This window comes from Zophobas morio, unplaced genomic scaffold (genome assembly GCF_036711695.1).
Source record: "Zophobas morio isolate AGI-343-1 ecotype UQ-CSIRO unplaced genomic scaffold, CSIRO_AGI_Zmor_V1 ptg000029l, whole genome shotgun sequence".
NCBI classification, from domain to species: Eukaryota; Metazoa; Arthropoda; class Insecta; order Coleoptera; family Tenebrionidae; genus Zophobas; species Zophobas morio.
In genome coordinates, this window is record NW_026972134.1 from 5,931,564 (window position 1) to 5,953,334 (window position 21,771).

Here is a 21,771-nt window from a genome sequence, read left to right on the forward strand (position 1 = left end):
TTGTTTGTGTTTTTAAGACTGATTTATAGTTTATTATAGTTTTCTTTTAATATTCTTTGTAACTAAATGGATTTATTTGTGTTTTTAAAACTGATTTTTCTTTAAATAGCATATTTTATTGCAACGTTTATTTTTGATTATATATTGTATATTATCCTTTTTTTTTGTTTATAGTAATTTGACTCGTAATTACCTGTATGTAGATTTGTTTGTGTTCTTAAAAGTAGTTTATCATTAATTTGTTTAATTGACATATATTTTTTTATTTGTTTATTGAAGTTCATTGTTGGTTGTACAGAATTGTAGTAAATTTAATTTTTTTACACTAATTTGTTTTAACTTTAATTAATACATATTTTGTTTTGGGGTTTACCTGATGATTATAACGAATTATAATATTTTATTTAAGGTAAATAACATAAAAATATAAAAGTATTTCAGCGTTTTATTTATTGCATATTTTTTTCTAAAAATCAAAATATAAAAAACGTCTTAAAATGGACAATAAATGCCGTCTATAAGACGTCAGTACATCACGTCAATAGTTCGTTACAAAATGACGACTCTAAGACGTCAGTACATCACGTCAATAGTTCGTCAGAAAATGACGTCATCTGGACGAGACATTTGACCGTCATTGGTACGTCAATATCACGTGAAATCTTTGGTCACTATGACGTAATTGATGACCATTTATTCACGTGAAAAAGACGACATCATGTTGCCTGGGGAAGTACCTACTTCATTATTACTCTTATGTACCTGAGCATCTACTCTATGTACTGAGTACCTACTTGGAAACATTGTATCTCCCCGGACACAAACTGAATATCTACGCGTTTTGTGAGCATTTAATCTACAAATGAGCATCGGGGTGCAAATAACTGAGCTGTCTGTAAAGCAGCGTAGAAAACCAGTAGGATCGTAAGAGTGAATTTTAAATAAACATGGTGACTTTCATGAACGTGGGACGTCGTCAAAAGGTGCATTAAATTTGAAAAACACATTAGGAGCAGGAATATCGAAAACTTTTCATGTAATTAACTTTCATTTATGCATAAATTGTGCAGTGCGTTTTTTCTAACACTGGCCATAGAGATTCCCATCTCAAGGTCTCTACCCCATGCTAACTTATATTTTGGTGACTCGACTTTTGCCTTGATGGTTGAACACTGTCACTGTTGTCCTTTTTTGTTGTATCGAGATGCTACTTGAGCATCAACTGTTACTTACTGAAGTATTAGTATCATCTAGAAAAACTAGAAATATTTTGATTTGATATTCGAGTAGATACTTCGTATTTTGAGTTTTATTTATATCAACCATTGTCAAAAAATTGATCGAACGTTGTTTCGACAGAACTTCCTTCGCACCAAAAGAATAATGAAACCTATTCAGCATTTTCGAGTTGAGTCTGTTCTTCACACAATTTTGTGATGACCTAATCAACATTTACTATCAACACGTATACAACCTTGGATTGGTGCAGTGTAATACTAAAAATAACTGTATTGTATTTCCAAAATTATCTGCGAAAATCGAGTGAGCCATTCCATCAATTTTTTGGGGGGAATAAATAAATATTCTTAACAATTTACCATGCTTACAATAACTTTAAAACGTCTGCAAGATCTCAAAGTATTCATTTTTGCAACTCTTGAGTTATTCACTAAAATAAATTGACTGATCCATATATTTTTTTGTCACTGTAAAAGCAAATCTAAAAAATATGAATGCAACGATAAATTACGAAAATATACTGATGATGTTTTCCACATTTTAAATGGGATTTATTCGGCAAAATCTTGAGATGACGTCTTCAAGTTTTTGGGCTTGATAAACAGATATACTTTGATTGAAAACCTACCATGTCAAACAGTAACTTCAAAACGTCTGCAATATTTCAAAATTCAGTTTTGCAATTCTTGATTCAATCAATAAAATAAATTGACTCAGTGATTAATTTTTTTGAGACACCCCCTATAAGCAAAACTAAAAAATATGAATGGAATGATAAATCACAAGTATAGTCTCATCCTATTTTGGACATTTTAGATAGGATTCATTCATTCCATTTTTTGGAGGGGATAAGTAAATATATTTTGAATAAAAATTTATTATGCTTATCATATGTTTAAAACATCTGCAAGATTTCAAAGCATTCGATTTTGCAGATTCAGAATTAAATTGTAGGTGAAACGAAGTTCACGGGGTCAGCTAGTAACTAATAAAATTTTCTTGTTAATATGGAGCTCATCTAAATTAAGCTTTTCATTTTTTAAGATCTAGACAGCTCAAAAAACCTTTCTAAATCCTGGAAACCTTTTTGGATTATTTCTCGTCAATGAGAACAGCTTAAAGGATAAGTTTGATGATTTCATCCTTCCGCATGTATTTGTCAACAGCGGGACACAAAATGTGTTTATTGCCTGCATAAGAATTTTCAGTTTGATTATTTCGTTAGAAAAAATTTTAGTCGTTCCAGGTCAGATCATTGTTTCAGATATTACACTTACACCTAATTCTGAAATTAAACCTAATCCTCGTAAAATCTATGCAGTGGAACAATTTCCAACCTCAACTAGTGTCCATGAAGTACGTCAGTTTTTAGGTCTCACAGGCTATTTTCGTAAATGTATTCCAAATTATGCATTTAAAAGCAAACTTCTTAGTGAATTATTGAAAAAGGATACTCAGTGGACATGGAATAAAGACCAAAACGATTCATTTCTGTCCTTAAAAATCATTACTTGTAGCAGAACCTATTCTAAAACTTTTTGATGCTTCCTTGGAAACCAAATTATATACGGATACAAGTCAATTTGGAATCGCAGGCATTCTCGTTCAAGTAATCGATAGAAACGAACACGTGACCGAGTACTTCAGTCGCACTACACGTCCTAATGAGGAGCGTTTCCATTCCTTTGAGTTAGAAACGTTAGCCATAGTTGAATCCGTAAAAAAATTTAGAAATTATTTACTGGGCATTAACTTCACCATCATAACTGATTGTAATGCAGTACGACACGCATTCCTTAAAAATTAATTAAATAATCGCATCGATAAGTGGATTATTGCACTAACCGAGTACCAATTTGAAATAAAACACAAAGGGAATCAAAATATGCGACATTAAAAGGTGGGAAAGTCTATAAAATAACTGCTAGGGGACTCCGTGGAGTAATTCTAAAAACAATCAAATTCCAATTATTAAGACTTCATCATGATGATATCGGTCACCTGGGTTTTGAAAAAACGTCCGAACTAATAAAGCGCACTTATTGGTTTAAGGCATTAATAATGGGTTTCCGCGTCAGACCCAACAGGGCTGTGAATGCTGCGGCCGATCCAGTTGATGTTACAAAGGTCCGAGAGGAAATTATTACCCGCATCGCCGAAGATCAGCGAAAACAAAAGGAACGGTTTGACGCAAGGAGAAGAAAAATCATTTGTATCAGGCCAGTGACCTGGTAATGACGAAGGTCCAGTGTAATCCAGTCACAGGATGCAGCCAGAAACTGATGCCCAAGTGGAGGGGTCCATTTCGCGTGACCAAATTACTGGACCATGACCGGTTCGAGATTAGCGACATCCCTGGGGCAATTCGGAGTCAAAAAAAAAATACGTCGGAGTGGCAGGTTTGGAGAATATTAACCCTGGGTCAGCTACTCGACGTAGGTAACGTATGTTGCGCTGGTACGGGCACTGGTCTTACCGGATGTACGGAAGCCTGGCCGGGTACCTTGTAGCTAGGTCACAGAGCTTGCATGGGCACATAATGTGCTGGTCTTGCAGAAGCCTGGACCAGTAGTGCAGGGGCGGTTTTTGTAGCTAGGTCCCAGAGCTTACATGGGCACGTAATGTGCTGGTCTTGCGGAAGCCTGGACCGGTAGCGCATATGGCCTGTGGCTTGTACGGGTATGGGTGCTGGAACGTACTGGAACAGCGTGTTAATGTTAAAATAACCATGGTTAGTTAAGTTACTTTAAGCCCCAAGCAGCAGACTGTCGTCTAATTCACGTCAATTTTTGGTCATAACTCGTCGGCGACGTCATTCGCCCAAAAAATCACGTGATAATGACGAGATTTTTATGACTTACTTTTGACGTCAATTAATGACGTCAAAAGGCCGTCCTTTCTTGGTCATTTTTTTATAGATTATATGATCAATTAGATGTGGATCGTCGTATTCTTTAAAAAGTGGCCGTCATAATGCTTAATTATCTTTAGAGCAAAAAAAAAAACAACGGCTTTATTAGAAATACACCAAAGACAAGTTTTTTCATCTAATAATTTCAAATCAAATAATTATTTCTGAAAACTTGTTTATACTCTGGAAGTGTTATTTTGTAAGTACCTGCTTGGCAAATTATAAATAGAACATCCGGGGTTGAGCGTATAATAGTGAAAAGACCCCACGACACAAACAAAGTCATAAAAATTCTTTGTCCATTGTCCCTAAAACGGGACAAGGTTTTGAAGAATTCCTTCGTCGAATTTTGATTTTATAAAGACGTTTATAAAGTGATGATGGTTACCAAAAAAATTAGAGAGTGATTTAATATTTAGTTTTATTAAATTTATTTCATCTAATGAAAAAATAATGCTCAACTTCCGTATTTACCATACAATACATCAGATGTTTGAGGCGTGCATTCGGACTTTCCCTTTTTTCGGTATTTATGTTTATTGCACTTCACAGTGAAGCATCCCAATATTTCCAGTTGGTTCTCAACTGCCGAAACTTTCTCGTGTATCCGTTACTCACGCAGTTTTGTGAAAATTTCTGTACAGTGTGGGTTATACTTATTTACACTAGGTAAGTTAATAACTAATAAAGTAATCATTTTAATTTTTACATGTTTCTGTTATTTTTGATAACAGTACGTAGATAACAAAAGCAGTTTTTTTAAGAAAGACCACCATTAATCACTGAAGATACTCCCACTGATTATGAAGAACTTACGGTGATTGTTTTTGAAAATGAGGCGCCATAAAAAAAAGGTATATTACTGTAATTATTTATGTACTAATGCTAACGAACATAGTTTTATTCTAGATTTGAAACAAATACAAAACACATGTGCGAAACGAAAGAAATGCTAAAGGAAACGAGTGAAAAAATCTCCAACATGGAAACGTCATCAAATCTGACTACTGAAAAAGAAAACAAAAATAGAAGTTATGCCGCCAAGACCACACCTAAACAAATTTTGAAGAATTACAAGATTATCTTTGCCTATTAGAATAAGTAGATTTCTTTGTAAGTTAAAAAAATACAATGAATTCATATATACATATAACATAATTGTTCCGGCTCCAGGGACCAATGCTCCTGCTTGAAGTGCCAATGTTTCGTACAATCCGAATCGTAGTACCAACGTTTTTTGTAATCCGGTTGATACGACCATGTATGGTCTTCCGAATTGTACCTTGATATTGCTCGAAGGACCTTTGTTTGTTATAATTGAAATAATGGACAGCGTTCGGTTTTGATGTTTAATATAGGACGGTTACAGAAGTACTAAAATTACAGTGCTATTTACAAAATCAGGTAAAGATACCCAAAAGGGTCAGTGGCCGCTTCCGGAAATGCAACACATAATAGGTATTGGATATTATATACAGGTAGATGCCTGTAATATTAGGATATTTTTGATTACTTACTATACATGGCACATTTCGCTTCATTGTAAAAAGTATTGACAACGAGATTTTCCTGATAGGCTATACGTTTTTGTCAATGCAACCATTTTACGATTATCCGTTAGATTCAAGTAAATTTAGCATTTTTAAAATGCAGAATTTGTCTTCTGCTTTAAGCTGTAATCCCTTAAATTTAATAATTTGGCTATTATTGCCCATAGACGAAAAAATGATTGCATTTCCATTAATCCATGCACTCTAATGGGTTTTTCTTTTCAGTGCAATAAATAAAGGCAAACTTAAAAAAGTTAGGTTATTAATATGATTGTTAAAACAGAATTAATTCTTAACGGTACTTTTTTGTGTGTTGGGGACAGTCAAGACGTCGTGAATTAGAAAGTTTTACAGTGTATTTTCAAAGCAAGTAACTTCAACAATGCGATTCAACTGTCTTTTCCCTTTATTCTAGTTTTTTTTTTATATATTTTTTGTAAATAGATTTGTTTGTGTTTTTAAGACTGATTTATAGTTTATTATAGTTTTCTTTTAATATTCTTTGTAACTAAATAGATTTCTTTGTGTTTTTAAAACTGATTTTTCTTTAAATAGCATATTTTATTGCAACGTTTATTTTTGATTATATATTGTATATTATCCTTTTTTTTGTTTATAGTAATTTGACTCGTAATTACCTGTATGTAGATTTGTTTGTGTTCTTAAAAGTAGTTTATCATTAATTTGTTTAATTGACATATATTTTTTTATTTGTTTATTGAAGTTCATTGTTGGTTGTACAGAACTGTAGTACATTTAAATTTTTTACACTAATTTGTTTTAACTTTAATTAATACATATTTTGTTTTGGGGTTTACCTGGTGATTATAACGAATTATAATATTTTATTTAAGGTAAATAACATAAAAATATAAAAGTATTTCAGCGTTTTATTTATTGTATATTTTTTTCTAAAAATCAAAATATAAAAAACGTCTTAAAATGGACAATAAATGCCGTCTATAAGACGTCAGCACATCACGTCAATAGTTCGTTACAAAATGACGACTCTAAGACGTCAGTACATCACGTCAATAGTTCGTCAGAAAATGACGTCATCTGGACGAGACATTTGACCGTCATTGGTACGTCAATATCACGTGAAATCTTTGGTCACTATGACGTAATTGATGACCATTTATTCACGTGAAAAAGACGACATCATGTTGCCTGGGGCTTATTAATGCGGTTTGGCCAAACTCACATTATTATTTACAGGTTAAACTACCAAGGCACAGTCCTGAAACGCTCAGTTTTGAAAATTATAAATTAATGTTACGTGTAATCAGTGTGATGTTTTCTGAGTAGTTGAAATTCTAGGTACTCTCCCAGTTTCCAACCGAGTGGGACACTTGTTCGTCACGAAAGGCCGTGTTAGCGGAAATGGGAACATGGGACACGGGACTGGAAGTACTTGGAGCCTGGAGCACTGTATGTTTATCTCTGAAGTGACATACATCTTCCCCTTGTTAGCCTCAACGAATAAACGCATTATTATTTTAATACGTGTTTTAATTATTATTATTACGACACTTTTTCCTCCGTATGGTTTGATAATATTGTACAATTCATCCTTGGTTTTATTTTAATTATGATAAATATTATGTTCCAGTGACTAACTGATCTCATATTGTTTTATTATGGTATTACTAAGCAGGGCCGGGATGACCTAGATTCTTCTTTTAAATTATTTTTTTCACTAGCAGCCATGAAGCATGCAAATGTCGACTCATTTAGAGGTAGCAAATTCAACTTTTGCGACCACGAGTTCAAAAAGACGATTGAGGTTATGTACACAATACTTGATGTGATTATTTCTTAAAAAATGAATAAATGTGTGCTCCTAACATTACTTGAGTATACGCATGGTAGTTGGTAGAAGGAAGAAGATAAAATGATTAATTCAGCGACGAGTGTAAACGGTTTTCTTTGTGTTGAAGATTTAGATTAAGTTTGATTAGAAATCAAAACAAAATTATGTTGCGTCAAAAAATTGAACGTTTATTATCAATTTATTGTCTTATGGTTTTTACTGGCGAAAAAAATAGTATATTAACCACGGTTGCAAAGCCACTTCTAGACCTCGCGCTTCAAAGCCCTCGACGCTGCGCGTCTCGGGTTCTAATTTGCGCTCGGTCTAGAATGCTTGGCTTTGCAACCTTGGCTAATAATATACTATTCCGCCTCCTATTTCATAAATCATACTCCTAAATTACAATTTATTTACGATTATTTCGTTTGCGTGCTTGCTTTCGCTTTCACTCCCACACTCGCATACACTTCAGTTTCGTAAATTTATATCAGTTTGTAAATATGTCTATACTTAATTTACCTACCTTAAACAACGACCAAAAGGATTATATGATTTTTAGAAAATAAAGCCTATAAGACATGGTAAACACGAAAGACGTCAAAACAGAAAAGAAAAAAATGATCGAAAACATGTTATAACATGGAGGAAACTATTTACTACTTTTAGTAATAAAAGTAATGGTATTTGTGGAAAACAGGTCAGTTTGTATTTCTATTCCTAACTCTCTTTTTAAGTTGATGAACTTGTTTGTGACTTCATCTTCCTTCGAGTTGTGATGCTTTTTCTTTAAATAGAATGTTATATATCTTATTTGTAGATGATACCCTTGAAATATTTTATTGGTAACGAAAAATTCAATTTTGTTATTGTTTAAAAAATTGTTCGACAAATACTACTTAAGTTTGTCAATTTGTAGACTACTAATAGTTAAATCAAACAACAAGATATAAATAAATAAATTGTTAACAATTTTGTGCATGTATAATAGTTGTTGGTTAATAATTTATAAATTAGTGATGGAAGAATATGAAAACGATTGTAAGGATGTCCATGGCATTCCATTTGATGTGAGTGAAACTGTGGCCACTTCTACCGAAGATCTATTACCGTCCAAATCAAGAGAGCGATGTGAAAAGTCATTCAAAATCTTCAAAGATTGGTGTAGACTTAAAAAAGTTACTTCACGCACAGAGGATGTATTTCTCGCTTCTTTTGGGGACAAACTAAGTTCCTACTTATAAACTTCAAGATCTCTCAAATACACGGGCCACTGAATCTGACGCAGTTCAGCGACTTTGTTGGTAGACGCCGAAGGAGAATTTTTTTAAACAGATAAATATGACGATCACGTAATAATAGTAACAATAAGTACCATGATTTTTTTATTTATTCACTTTAAAGAATCTTCTACCGCCTTGGTACAACATATATAATTCTCAAGCGGAAACAAAATTTTTTTTAAACAAATAAAATGTTTCATTAGTATAATATTACCGAAAACGGGTGCGACATTTTTAATTATTACAGATCTGTAGCTATTTCGTTGACAATAAACAAATTATAATTTTAAAATAATCCAATAAGCCTTTTATTTGTAGTACGATTAGCAGTGTCATGCTACATTTACAGGATAAAGTTAGAGGAAATCGTCTTTCTTAATACCGCACACTTGTCATAAAATAATTCAAAGATTATCGCGTAAGTAATACAATTAACATGTTCATATTATATATTAACATACAGATATCGTAAAACAAACAACTAAAATAATCAATTTTTAAACAAATTAAACTTGCGAAATTTTCGTTTATTGGTTTCATTAGACTATCTAAGACTACTTTCAATTGTGCAGAGTAACTGTAAAATAGTACAATAAAACACCAGTGCGAATAAATATTTAATGTTTGTTTAAATAAGTATTTCCAAATCCCTGGACGAAATCTTTAACAACTATTTGCCAACGTCAATTTACATGCTTCGGTCACATGAAAAATTATTATTTAAAGCAAAAATTTAATTGCATTTAGATCAATTATCATTACAATTGCTCCCAGATATTCTTCATAATGGCAACCCTACCTTTGGTTTTGTATCTTCTTTCTTTCATTTTTTCGCAGAACATTGCTGCTGTGATTTTCGAAACTAATAAAAGTGAGTTTAGTCATTCTAAATTATTTTGAAATAAAAATCGCATAGCTCTTTTCGAGAATATCGAACCGACACCGGACGCACAGCTACTTAAAGAAGATCAAAGCTTTTGGTATGGAGTGGCTGGGGACTATTTAGAACAAATGATTAAACTTGATCAAGAACCGAAGAAACACGTTGCAAAGAATGTGGTCATCATGATTGGAGACGGCATGGGAATTTCGACAGTTACGGCAACCAGAATATACAAAGGACAAAGAAACTACGGCAAAAGTGGTGAAGATCATAGACTTGTTTACGAAAAGTTTCCTAATGTAGCTTTAGTGAAGGTAAGGTTGGAATGATGATCCGAAAATACATTTTAATTCCTACTAACTCAAATTCTAATTTAACAATCTACCAAGAACAGTCACCACAAAGGTACCAGTTTGTTAAACGATGATTGACAATTTCTTTGTGGTGTTTGGGACAAACGGTAGAGACTGTTTCTAACCTTGACTAACTTTTAGACTTATAACGTGGACATGCAAGTACCAGATTCTGCTGGAACAGCTACCGCTCTTTTTGCAGGTATTTTTTTCTACACAGATAAATCAATCCACGGTCTCCCCATAGTACTTCTGTACCTACTTTTATTTATTGTTCTATAGGTGTGAAAACCCGCTATCGAGCAGTCGGTGTCGATGTTCAAGCTCACAAAGAAGTACCAGATCCAGAAATTTTCGAAAAAAGTAAAGTCGAGAGTATTATGGATTGGGCCCAACGTGCCAATAAACATACAGGTAAGAATATTTGTGTTAATTTTATTCTAACTAATAACTGATAAGGTATTATAACGACGACGAGAATAACCCATGCCACTCCTGCTTCAACCTATGCACATTCGCATCATCGAAATTGGGAATGCGATAGCAAAGTTTCGCAAAATTTTCAACCTTTCGTTAAAGATATTGCACGACAACTAATAGAAGATGCTCCAGGGAAGAATTTCAAGGTGAGTGATTCCGAGGTGTATTTCTAAATTCACGAGGTAGAGACGGTGAGACAAATACACGATAATGTAGAAAAAAACCTAGTTACAATTTTCAATTTGCTATTTTCGATATTATTCCTACTAGTAATGTAAAAACAAGTTTTCATGGAAAACACGACTAAAGTTTATTGCTTTGTTATTCACGTCGTTGCTGTTTTCTAGTCCATGGAATATAATGAACTGCTAAGAATTAGGTCACTTATATAAATTATAGAATACTAGTACAACTAGAGAAGTTTAAATACTTCTGCACTTAGTTGTTCAACGAGCTTTCTTGCTAGTTGTTTCTAGCGTATATTCTTTTTTCTGTAGATTTTTCATCTACTACAAACAATACATTATTTTGATCCTTCTGATTCCTGATAATACTGTTAATTAGTCTTAAATTTTGATTCCGTTCCTGTAAAATAACTCCTTTCCATTTGCGTCACTTATATACACAATTTGACTCAGTATATTTGCTTAGTTTAAAGAGCAAAACCATAAAATATGACTGTAAATGGTACTAAATCTCCTTAGTCATGCAAACAGGCAACAATAACCTTACTTAAATGTCACGTGGTATTACCAGAATTCAACTTATTATTTTCACGCACTTTTTTTTTTTTTTTTATTCTATTACGTCCCCCAACAGGCACCGAGGCCCAATTACGGGGGGAACTTCTATATTTTCATTCGTATACATTCGCCTGCGACGCAACAATAAGCATTTACCCTTCTAGGTCATCTTAGGAGGAGGATATCAACAATTAGGACACATCACTAGAAATCTCAGTAATAGTGAATGTATCCGAACAGATGGCTTAAACCTAACTCGATCTTGGATAGAGCGACACGAAAATTTAAGTGCAGCTTTTGTGAGCAACAATGAACAGTTAGCAAATATTGGTGACGTCGACTATCTCCTCGGTCTCTTTCATGAGAACAACTTGCCTTATGAACTTCTGCGTGACAAAGGCCCAAACGGAACTCCAAGTTTATCAGAAATGACACAAAAAGGCCTCAACATTCTTAAAAAAAGCCCAAATGGCTACGTTTTGATGGTAGAAGGAGGACGAATCGATCATGGCCATCACAGTAATTACGCAAGACTTGCCCTTGCTGAATCTGCAGAATTTGAAAAAACTGTTTCTTTGGTAGTCGACAAGACGGACTCTGATACTTTAATTATAGTGACAGCTGATCATTCGCATGCTATGGCTATTAACGGGTATGGAAGGAGAGGGAATGACATTCTAGGTAAAGAGTTTCCAACTTTCACAGTTCTTGAAACTAATTTAAAAAATCTACTGCAGGCTATGGACTTGAGACTGAAAATGACAAACCTGCATTGACTCTGACTTACGCGAATGGACCTGGTTTTGCTTATCATTACTCGCCGAACGTTTCTTCTATTTTAGGACCATGGATTGATGTAAGGACTGACATGAATCGTCTCAATAATTCGAAATATCGACATCTAGCGACGTTTCAAACTGACGCCGAAACGCATGGTGGTGAAGATGTTGGTATTTTTGCTGCAGGACCAAGTTCCCATCTGATAAGAGGAGTTATGGAGCAGAATTATGTGGCACATTTGATTAGTTATGCTGCCTGTATAGGACCCAGGGCGACAACAAACCCTTACTGTGATAATTTTAAAAGTTCTGGGGCTAATTATCCTAGTTTTTCCTTGTTATGTGTAACCTCATTTATTTTGTTATCGTTTCGCTTTTAATATAAAAGACTACAGTTGTATCTAAATTGGTCAAATCAAGGAGTATTATTCCAAAATATCATAATTGTTTGCCTGTAGCATTAAAATAGTCAATAAAACTGTAAGCAATTAACGTAAAGTCTTTATTTCAAAAACGGTTTATTTTTATACCTAATAATTGCATACTGGGTGTCCCAGCGTACCTGTTCCACTCAAATATCTCAGTTATCTTAAAAATAAAAAATTGCAAGTTGGTGTATTCAATATATGTAACACAGTCTATTAAATGTATGGTTTACTGGCGTCGTATTAGTTTCAGTTTCGCCGGAAATGACATCAATTTTCTTTTTTTTTAATAAAGAAGAGTATAATTTTTCAATACTTTAAATAGTGGCCTTTTTTGTCTTTTCATCGATATATCATATGATACGATGTTATTTACTTGAATGTTTTAAAGCGTCTTTAAAATACAAAAAAAAAAGAAAATTAAAACGATCATATGCAACTAAGTATTTTAATAACATTAAAGTTTAAAGCAATAAAAAAAACTGACGACCTTCTGCCTCTAAACAACATTCTGCTCAATGAAGTAGACACCAACTTGTTACTACTTGTAACATTTCTGATTAAATTGTATCACATTCCACCCTAATTCTTTGCTAAAGATCTTCTAAGCCCTTTAAGTGTCTTAGGGGTTGCTGATACACCCTATCGTTTAAATAGCTCCACAAAAAAAATCGAGAAGTGTTAGATCTGGAGAACTGACAGGCCACCGAATTGCTCCATTTTTGCCAATCCATCTATGAAAAAATGTATCATTCAAATAATCTGTTATTATTCGCGCGTTATGTTAAAAAGTCTGAAATTGGTTAAAAGAGCTGAAATTCTGTCGATGATACCTATGGGTTTTTTAGTATCTGCGGCGATCCGGTGACCCGGAAACCTGAAAGCGGCAGTCGCGATGGGTACTCAAGAAACACCTCGATCGCGAGATATCTAGAAAGAACGTATGGGTTTAAATAGAGGCCACTTTCGGGAGCAAGTCAGTCTAGTCTAATTAGTCGGGTAAATTTGTATTACTCTTTAAGAAATAAATTCTTGAGTTTTACCCACGCCGATTTTAAATTACCGATCAACGTAACAGTATTTTTTAAATGTTATGTTTGTACATATTATTGACACATATTTTCTGCCATCTCAATACGAATTTTTCCCTGTCATTTGAGGTCCGTAATCAACCAGTTGAGCGTGTTTACTAAGGTGTTATTAAAAACTATTTTGGATTTTATTTGAAATACAAGGTGATTTTTTTACTCAGAAATAATACATACGAATGAGAAACATTATCGAGTTTAAGTCGAAAGAAATTGCTTTAACTATATCTCATTTCTGACAAAAAAGTCGATAATGTTTCCTGGGTGGTGCCTAGAGTTCTATATGTTAAAAACAGTGGCGAAAACCGCGTTTCCAAATTTCCATATATAACTGAGAGATTTAGTTTGATGAAAAAATTCACCAAAACACTAAAAATTATCTGTAAAAAAAAACTGGTCTTGTGTTATATAGCACAAGTTGTGGACAGGTTATATTTCAAATTTTATGGCAATAAGTTTGGTAATAATGAAGATATTACATCCTGAAAATGTGTTGAAAATCCCATGCGGCAAACGTAGGGACTCCGCTTAACAACAACCGGAAAACGAGACTAGGGAATTAGAAGATTTGTTAATTTACGGAAACCATCAATTCGTTACCGTGAAATTCAAGAAGGCAGCAATGCAGTACAGTCGGGAACACAAAAACAAAGAAGTAAAATTTAATGCGACAAATGAGTACATTTCAGACTTGTTAACCATGTTTTAAATCCGGCATAAAACTGGATATTTAAAATCTTTTCTTGTGGCACGAAAATAATTAATCTATTGGTTTTTGTTTTTGGAAATAGTAATAAATAAATAATTAAAATCTCATACGTGGAATATTAGCATTAGGAGTTTGCAGTTTAATCATAATATTCATAATAATTAATAATACGAAATGCTTTAACGATTGTCTGCAGCTGCATATGTAATAACCTATTTAACCTGTACTCAACCTCACAATTAATTGACCTTTTGTTGACACTAATTCTAGGATCACACTATATTTCCAGACAATATCATCATCGTGTAAATTCGCCTCTTTCAAACTTAGCATAACAGGTCTTCATGTTTGGTAAGTTGAGTTTACCACTTCCATCATCCCGCATTAGCAATAAGTGCTTCTATTATTGCATTTTTAGTTACAAAAGAATCAGAAAATTTCAGGTAACATTAAGTCACTATTAAGAACAAAATATAATAATAACAATCAATATCATTTATTGCAGCCAGGCAGGAATACATAATAATAAATAAACAATAAAGCAACGCAAAATAAACATAGTATAAATTCAAATAAATCCAAATACAAAAGTAAAGAAAATCGGCTATAAAACGCTCTTACATTCCTACATAATTTTGTACTGTTTTTCATGCATATCACATAAATATATGTTTAACTGTAATCAGTAAACTTTTTGGTTTGTTGTTTAAAAGTTAACAGACTTATACTTTTTTTTTAACCACCACTTTGAGGTCAACTGTATTTCCCATTAGACGAATGGCTACTCTCATATTTTCTCGACGTTTCATGACCTCTAAAGTACGAAAAAAGATCTCCCGTTTTCGTCTGTCTGTCTCTCTGCCTGTCGTTTGTATCAATTTCTATTAGACCGATTGTTGTAAAATTTATGGTACATTAGGAATAGTGTCATGTACAGGAGCCTCCAAATTCAAAAGTTATCAAAAGTTGGAAAAGTGATAAATAGTTGGTAAATCATGCACCGTCTACATTAAAAAAATTAACTTGTACAGTAAAAACGGTAATGTGGAAAATTGCTGCTATTACCTAACCTGCTTAAGAAAGTTAGATTAGGGCAGTGTCAAATTTTAACAATAATCCATAATAATAATAAGTTTAAATTTCACTGTCAAGTATGATAATTTTGACAACAAGAAGTAAGGTGAGGTGCAGTTCTACCAATTTCAAGAAAAATTTGTTGAAATCAACTGAAACAGTATCTAATTGTAAATCATGTTCTATAAAGTATTAAATCAAGTTGTTAACTGGACAGTCAGAAACACCAAAATTTAGTAAGGTGATACGAGAAAAGTTTCAGAAACTAAATACCGAGTGACTAATAATGTTTGTAATTTTTGTCAGATTAGCAACATATTTAAAATTTTATTATGGTGTACCTGATTTCAAATTCAAATTTTGGGCACCAATTCAGTAACTGCCATCTTTTCATTGGTTTTTAGACGCGCACATATTAAAATTGATAACTGTGAACTGACTTTCTAACATTGGCGTCAATAATTCAAAACTGCCAACCCAAAAATTTGTCATCAACTCGTCAATAGTCACCCGGTATTAATACTAAAAGTGAAGAGACGAATAATTAAATTGAAGAATTGATAAGAGTTTTTGTACTAATTTAAGCGTAAACGAACCTAAAACGTCTTAAATCCAAACAACCAAGTAAAATTAAATTCCACACAGTTTTACAGAGCTTATTTTAAGTCTACGCTAGACGTTTTCACCTTATCAATTACAAAATACCACTTTAACTGTCAACGACTGACCGAAAAAAGTTGATTGATGCGATAGACAGTGCAGAACTTTAATAAATAATTCCTTAAAACAAAATGTTATATCAAATTCATATTAAATCTGTCACTTCTGTCATTCTGTTTTGATGCTTAAATGTGTACAAAATTTTGGTCAAATCAAGTGTAGGCTATTGTTGCGAATTCAGTTTGTCGATGATTTTACAGTGTTTTCAAACTTTAGAACCAATTATTGGGACTTGTTGGACGGTACTTCAAAGGGGAAAGTTTCTGTATTTGCCATGATGCCAATGTTATGCTCTTTGACTAAAACATGTGATAGCAAAAGATATCTAATATTCAATGAACCAAAGCAAATGTCAGTGTAACCTGATGTATGTATATAATTTAAAGTAGTACAAGCTAAGTCATTGTTACTTCCTAAGCGTAAGCTAAGGAACCTAGTAACCGAGTCTATATTTTCTTGACGTTTCATGACCCCTAGTGTCCCTTTTCCATCTGTCTATCTGTCTACCTGTCTGTCTGTCTGTATCCATTTTTATTAGACAAGTAATCTCCGAACCTACTGGCGAAAGAAGAATTGTAATCGAGTCCATCGGACGAATGGCCACTTTTATGTTTTCTCGACGTTTGATGACCCCTACAGTACGAAAAAAGCAGTCTCCAGTTTTCGTCTGTCTGTCTGTCTGGCGTCTGTGTCGATTTTTATTAGATACATAATCTCAGAAACTACTGGACCACTTGTTGTCAAATTTTGTACGTACATTAGGAATATCATGTAGATAGTTAAACGCTAACAAAAATTAGGTGACGCCATTTTAAAGAACTCTATTTTAATATTAATAAATGTTATACATTAATAAAGTACCATACCTGTAGTGTGTGAATGCGTTTTGAATTTTTGCCCTCAACAATTCATAAAAAAATTAACACAATATAATAACATGTTACCATCAACTCAGGACATAAGCGACTATGGCCAAGTGGTTAAAGCGTAAGGATGCGAGTCGGAGATCCCCAGTTCGATGCCAAACTTCACCGTTTCTTTTTTCGATTTTTTTCTCACTATCTACTACTATCTATGTTTATGACGTCTTAACAAATTTTTTATTGACCAAATTACGAACGAGTCACCCCATTTTCTCGAAAAGATGGGAATACGCACGTCTTTATTTAATGAGAATTGTAATAATAATATTTAGAACATTCTGTTCCACTGTGGGTTAATTAATAATTTTAGTCGTCTGTTCTCACTCATTCAAATTAAACAAATTTCTACGTGACATCCTTCCGATGTATAAACAAACACTTGAAGCTAAAGCTTATTCTTGCTGAGAGGCCATTTTTTCTCGTTTGAAAGATTCACTCCTTCTGTAATTAGTTGTGCTTCGGGACATATGAATTCAAAGTAACTTAAAATTTTATCGTCGACTATACATAATTTGATATTTCATAGATAGAACCATGTTTTATTTGGTTTAGAGTGCAGTACCAACAATACTTTTCTTTTTTTACGACTGTTTTGAAGTTGTCTATATTTATTTTGTCCTTATTAGTCGTAAGTTAGTAAAGTTAAAATTTCAACCACAACAAACAAACAAAGGAAAAAAATTAATACTTAGTGCCCTATTTTGAATGCATACGTGGACACGTCTGAGTATCGATTCGATTAGGTGATCAACTTCCTCCTGAGGTAGTTCCTCCCAAGCAACTTAAATTGGTTACTGTAGCGGACCTAAGATCTGTGGAGCCTTTTGTAATCTCGTTAGTCTCCTACCCATCATATATAGGTATGGGTTCGATGGGACTTAAACCCCGAGATCTGGAAGACAAAGCCAAAACGTTTAAAAATGTTAGAGGTGGAACACGGAAATTATTATCAGAACATTCTTTATGAACATTAGACATACAACTAACAACTGTTAACCATAAATCATTTTTTTTCGGTGTTGCTTTTCTAATGTTATCTAGTATATTTTTAATATTCACCTTGTGGATTTGTACTGTTAGACACTGATAAGAACATAATATTAATTAAATCATTTAAATACAGTAACGAAATTCATACTTCCCATAGGCGTTGCATCATCTTGAGCGCGTGAAATATAACATTTTAACTATATCTAAGCTTATCGAAGTTACGTAACTAATAACTATGCTTTTACCGGGTTATTGATTTATCATTAACATATATTTTTTCACATTATAGTCATTACAGTGCGCAATAACATGCACCACGCATTAACGATAAAAAGTTGATGTAATTTTTTAATGACTTATCGCTTGTTTCACGAAGGTTTGAAAACACTTCATCCAATTGCAATTATTTTGTAGTTAAAACTTAAAAAAAAAACTTCAAAAAGTCATACTTCCAAATTTTTGCATCAGTGGCAAGAGAAGCTTTTTTTATTTTTTCCTCTCCACTTTTAATTTCTCGTCAGAAATGCGGTCTTCCTGTTCTGCATTTGCTTTAGTAACACTATGATTTTCTGTTGAAGAGAAATTTCTGCAACGACAAATAATTGTAGTTCTGTCAGGTATACATACGGAGTTTTAACTGGGACACCAATTAGTGACCATCTTAGCCAGTATTTTAATAATTTAATCACTAATGTTCACCAAGATCGGCATATTAAAAAAAATTACACGTTATCGTTAAGATGCCACCTTCTGTTATTAGTTTAACTAACAAGTAATGAATGAAGTGTATAAATATGGGTGCAATAATTTTTTTCTTGACCTCTGCATGGTTACCAGTAAGTGACCACCAGAATTACCAGTTTCCTCAATATCCTAAAGGAACCAATAATTGGCCAAATACGTGTACTTAAGATGCTTTTAAAAGAACTTTATTATAAAGAAAAACATATATTCAAAATATGTAATAGTAACAATTGTATTTGATTAATTCTGCCACACTAAATGTACCTTTTTTTGTTTACAGGTATTGGCTCAGATATTTCTTCCAAAGCGTCTTCCAAATCGTACCACAGTTCGTCTTTGTTTAATGGCCATTTCTAGTGGTGTATACCACTAGTCGTCATTACTGACATTTGTATTTCTTTGTCTTTCACATTTGTAACTATTCCGGGAGTAGTCTTGATACTGAACATACTTTCCGATGCTAAAAATGTTCATATTTTTTGTGTTTGGAACTAGAGTTTCTAATGGTTCATCATTCAAATTGTCTATCCAGTCGTCTTCCTCTCCTTCATTTTCTACTTGAATGTCCATAGAAGAATCAAATGAAGATTCGTTAGCTAATTTGGTAACAGAGCTATTAATATTATTTTGTTTTTTGAACAAAACTCGCTAACAGGGAATGTCAACTGGCTCGTGTGGTCATTTAGAAAGAATATAACTGGAAATATTATATTATTTTCTACAACCATGGATAAACAATATTGGTGACATATTCCTGAAATGTAGGTCCTGTCATCCAGATAAATTCACTTTGGGCAATACCGCAATTTGTTGGTATTAAATTAGAAAATATGATTGCATACAGCTGTTTCGCCTTTCGTCACCAGTACCTTTTGTTCTTATGAATATAAAGGAATTAGAATCCTACTAAAATAATTATACACGGATGTATAAAACATCTAGAGGGCCAAAATATCAACGATGTCTAAAAACCTAGCAATACTTTATGATGGTTAGTTTGACAAATTTGTGACGTACATGCAAAACACAGAATTAACACCTCAAATTCTTCATAACATAGAGTCGTAGACGAATTTATTTATTTATTTTTCTTACCAATTGCAAAGCTATGAAAAATTTGCATGCCAGAGTGTGTTTCTCTGCACATGGAAGGTATCATAACATACGTTATAATTCCTCAGGGTGAGTACATGAATAATTATAACAGATAGTACGCTAATTAAATTGTAGATGTTACGAATACGACGTAGTCGTAATAGGTGGAGGAATAATTGGTACTGCAATTGCAAAAACAATCAAAGAAAAAATACAACAAAAAAAAGTTGCTCTCCTTGAAAAAGAGTCTGATTTGGCTCTTTATCAAAGCAGTCACAACAGTCAAGTAATACACGCTGGTATTCACTATAGAGTAGATTCTTTAAAAGCAAAACTATGCGCCGAAGGTTCTAATCTTATTTACAGATATTGCGAATCTCGCAACATTCCTGTTAAAAAATGTGGAAAACTAATAATTGCAACAACTTGTTTGGATAAATTCCGATTGAATCAGTTGTACAAACTAGGTTTGCAGAATAAAGTTTATGGTTTAGAACTTCTGAACAACTGGAAAAAAGTTGAGAGTATTCAACCTAACTGTAAAGGTCTGCTTGCATTATGGTCTCCCAATAGTGGTAATGTCGACTGGAAAAATGTAACACAAAGCTTTGCAAATGATTTTAAAGCTAAGCACGGAGATATTTTCTTTAATTGCAGAGTTAATTCTATTAAAGAATCTACGAAACCTTCACACCCTTTGATGATAGCAGAATCAACAAACTGCAAAGTATTTTTTGCTAAGTACGCAGTTATTTGCCTTGGTGTGCATTCTGGAACATTAATACAATATAGCAAACAAAATGATTATAAAAACATTTCGTTACAAGTTAGTTATTATTACCTGAATCCAAAATTACACAGATTTATAAAAACAAATATTTATGCAATGCCACATATAGATATGCCATTTATTGGTGTTCATTTAAGTCCCACTGTAGATGATAAAATATTGTTAGGACCAAATGCTGTTCCAATACTACAATTAGACGGCTACAAGTAACTCGAGCAAATTAATAATGCATTTACCTATTTTTCAACTTTTAGGCAGTCTTCGTTTGATTTTGAGTATGTAAAAGACCATGTATTGTCTAAGGGATTTGGATTATTATTTCTAAAAAACTTCCAGTCTTGCCTTAATCAAGTTTTAGAAAAAATTCTCTCTGATGTGAGAACTTCTACGCTGAACAAATATTTTCCGATGCTTTCAAAGAATGATATTCTGCCAGGGCCAACAGCTGTACAAGGACAAATTGTTACAAACGACGGAGAATTTGTAGATGACTTTTTGATCGAAATATTTGGAGACGAAGGGATACAAAAACGTATAATTAACTGCAGATTTGTTCCAAGCCCTGGTGCCACATGTTCATTAGCGATAGCAGAGATGATATACGCCGAAATTGCGAAAAAACTAACTTAAACCAGTTATATTGTAATAACAAAACAAAAACAAAAACAATATCCCTACAGTTGAGGTAATAAAATGTTTTATAATAACAGTGTTTGTAGTAAGAGTGGATTGAACGCAGAGCAGGTGCAATATACGAAAAATAAACCGAACGCCAGTTTGGTCCGATCAATGTATTAAAACGGTATGTTAATTTTTATTTCCCGAGTGTACCTAAGCTAACGAAGTATTGTAATCGAATCAATCGGGCACCTCATTATTTTTATCTTTTCTCGACGTTTCATGACTCGTAGAATACAAAGAATGGTTTCCGTCTTTACTTGATCCTTTAATTTTTTTCCAAACGTGCAACAAGGCTTTAGATTCGGCATGTCCTTTCCCTAAATTTCTTGAACTTTTGAATTCGTTTCTAAAAGACTTCGTGCCTCTGCCTTTCGTCCTCATTTCGATAGCGCAGTACCACAGTTTTCTTCGTTTGAAATGCGACATTATTTAAAAAGAAAATGCCTAAAATAGTTTTACTGCAACAAAAAATTGCAATAAAAAGCTGTTTTTTGCAGTTTC

General features: G+C 33.2%; 1 protein-coding gene and 1 pseudogene across 1 annotated transcript; both read left to right on the top strand.

Annotated features, from left to right (window-relative positions):
- The first annotated feature begins 9,579 nt into the window (after nucleotides 1-9,579).
- On the top strand, nucleotides 9,580-13,413 carry LOC135137326 (alkaline phosphatase 4-like; annotated as a pseudogene).
- A 6,399-nt stretch (nucleotides 13,414-19,812) lies between these two features.
- LOC135137327 (L-2-hydroxyglutarate dehydrogenase, mitochondrial-like) lies at nucleotides 19,813-21,219 on the top strand. The gene is made up of 3 exons (XM_064066950.1): nucleotides 19,813-19,886; nucleotides 19,935-20,795; nucleotides 20,844-21,219. The coding sequence occupies exons 1-3, from the start codon at nucleotides 19,813-19,815 to the stop codon at nucleotides 21,217-21,219; spliced, it is 1,311 nt and encodes a 436-aa protein (XP_063923020.1).
- Nucleotides 21,220-21,771: the final 552 nt, after the last annotated feature.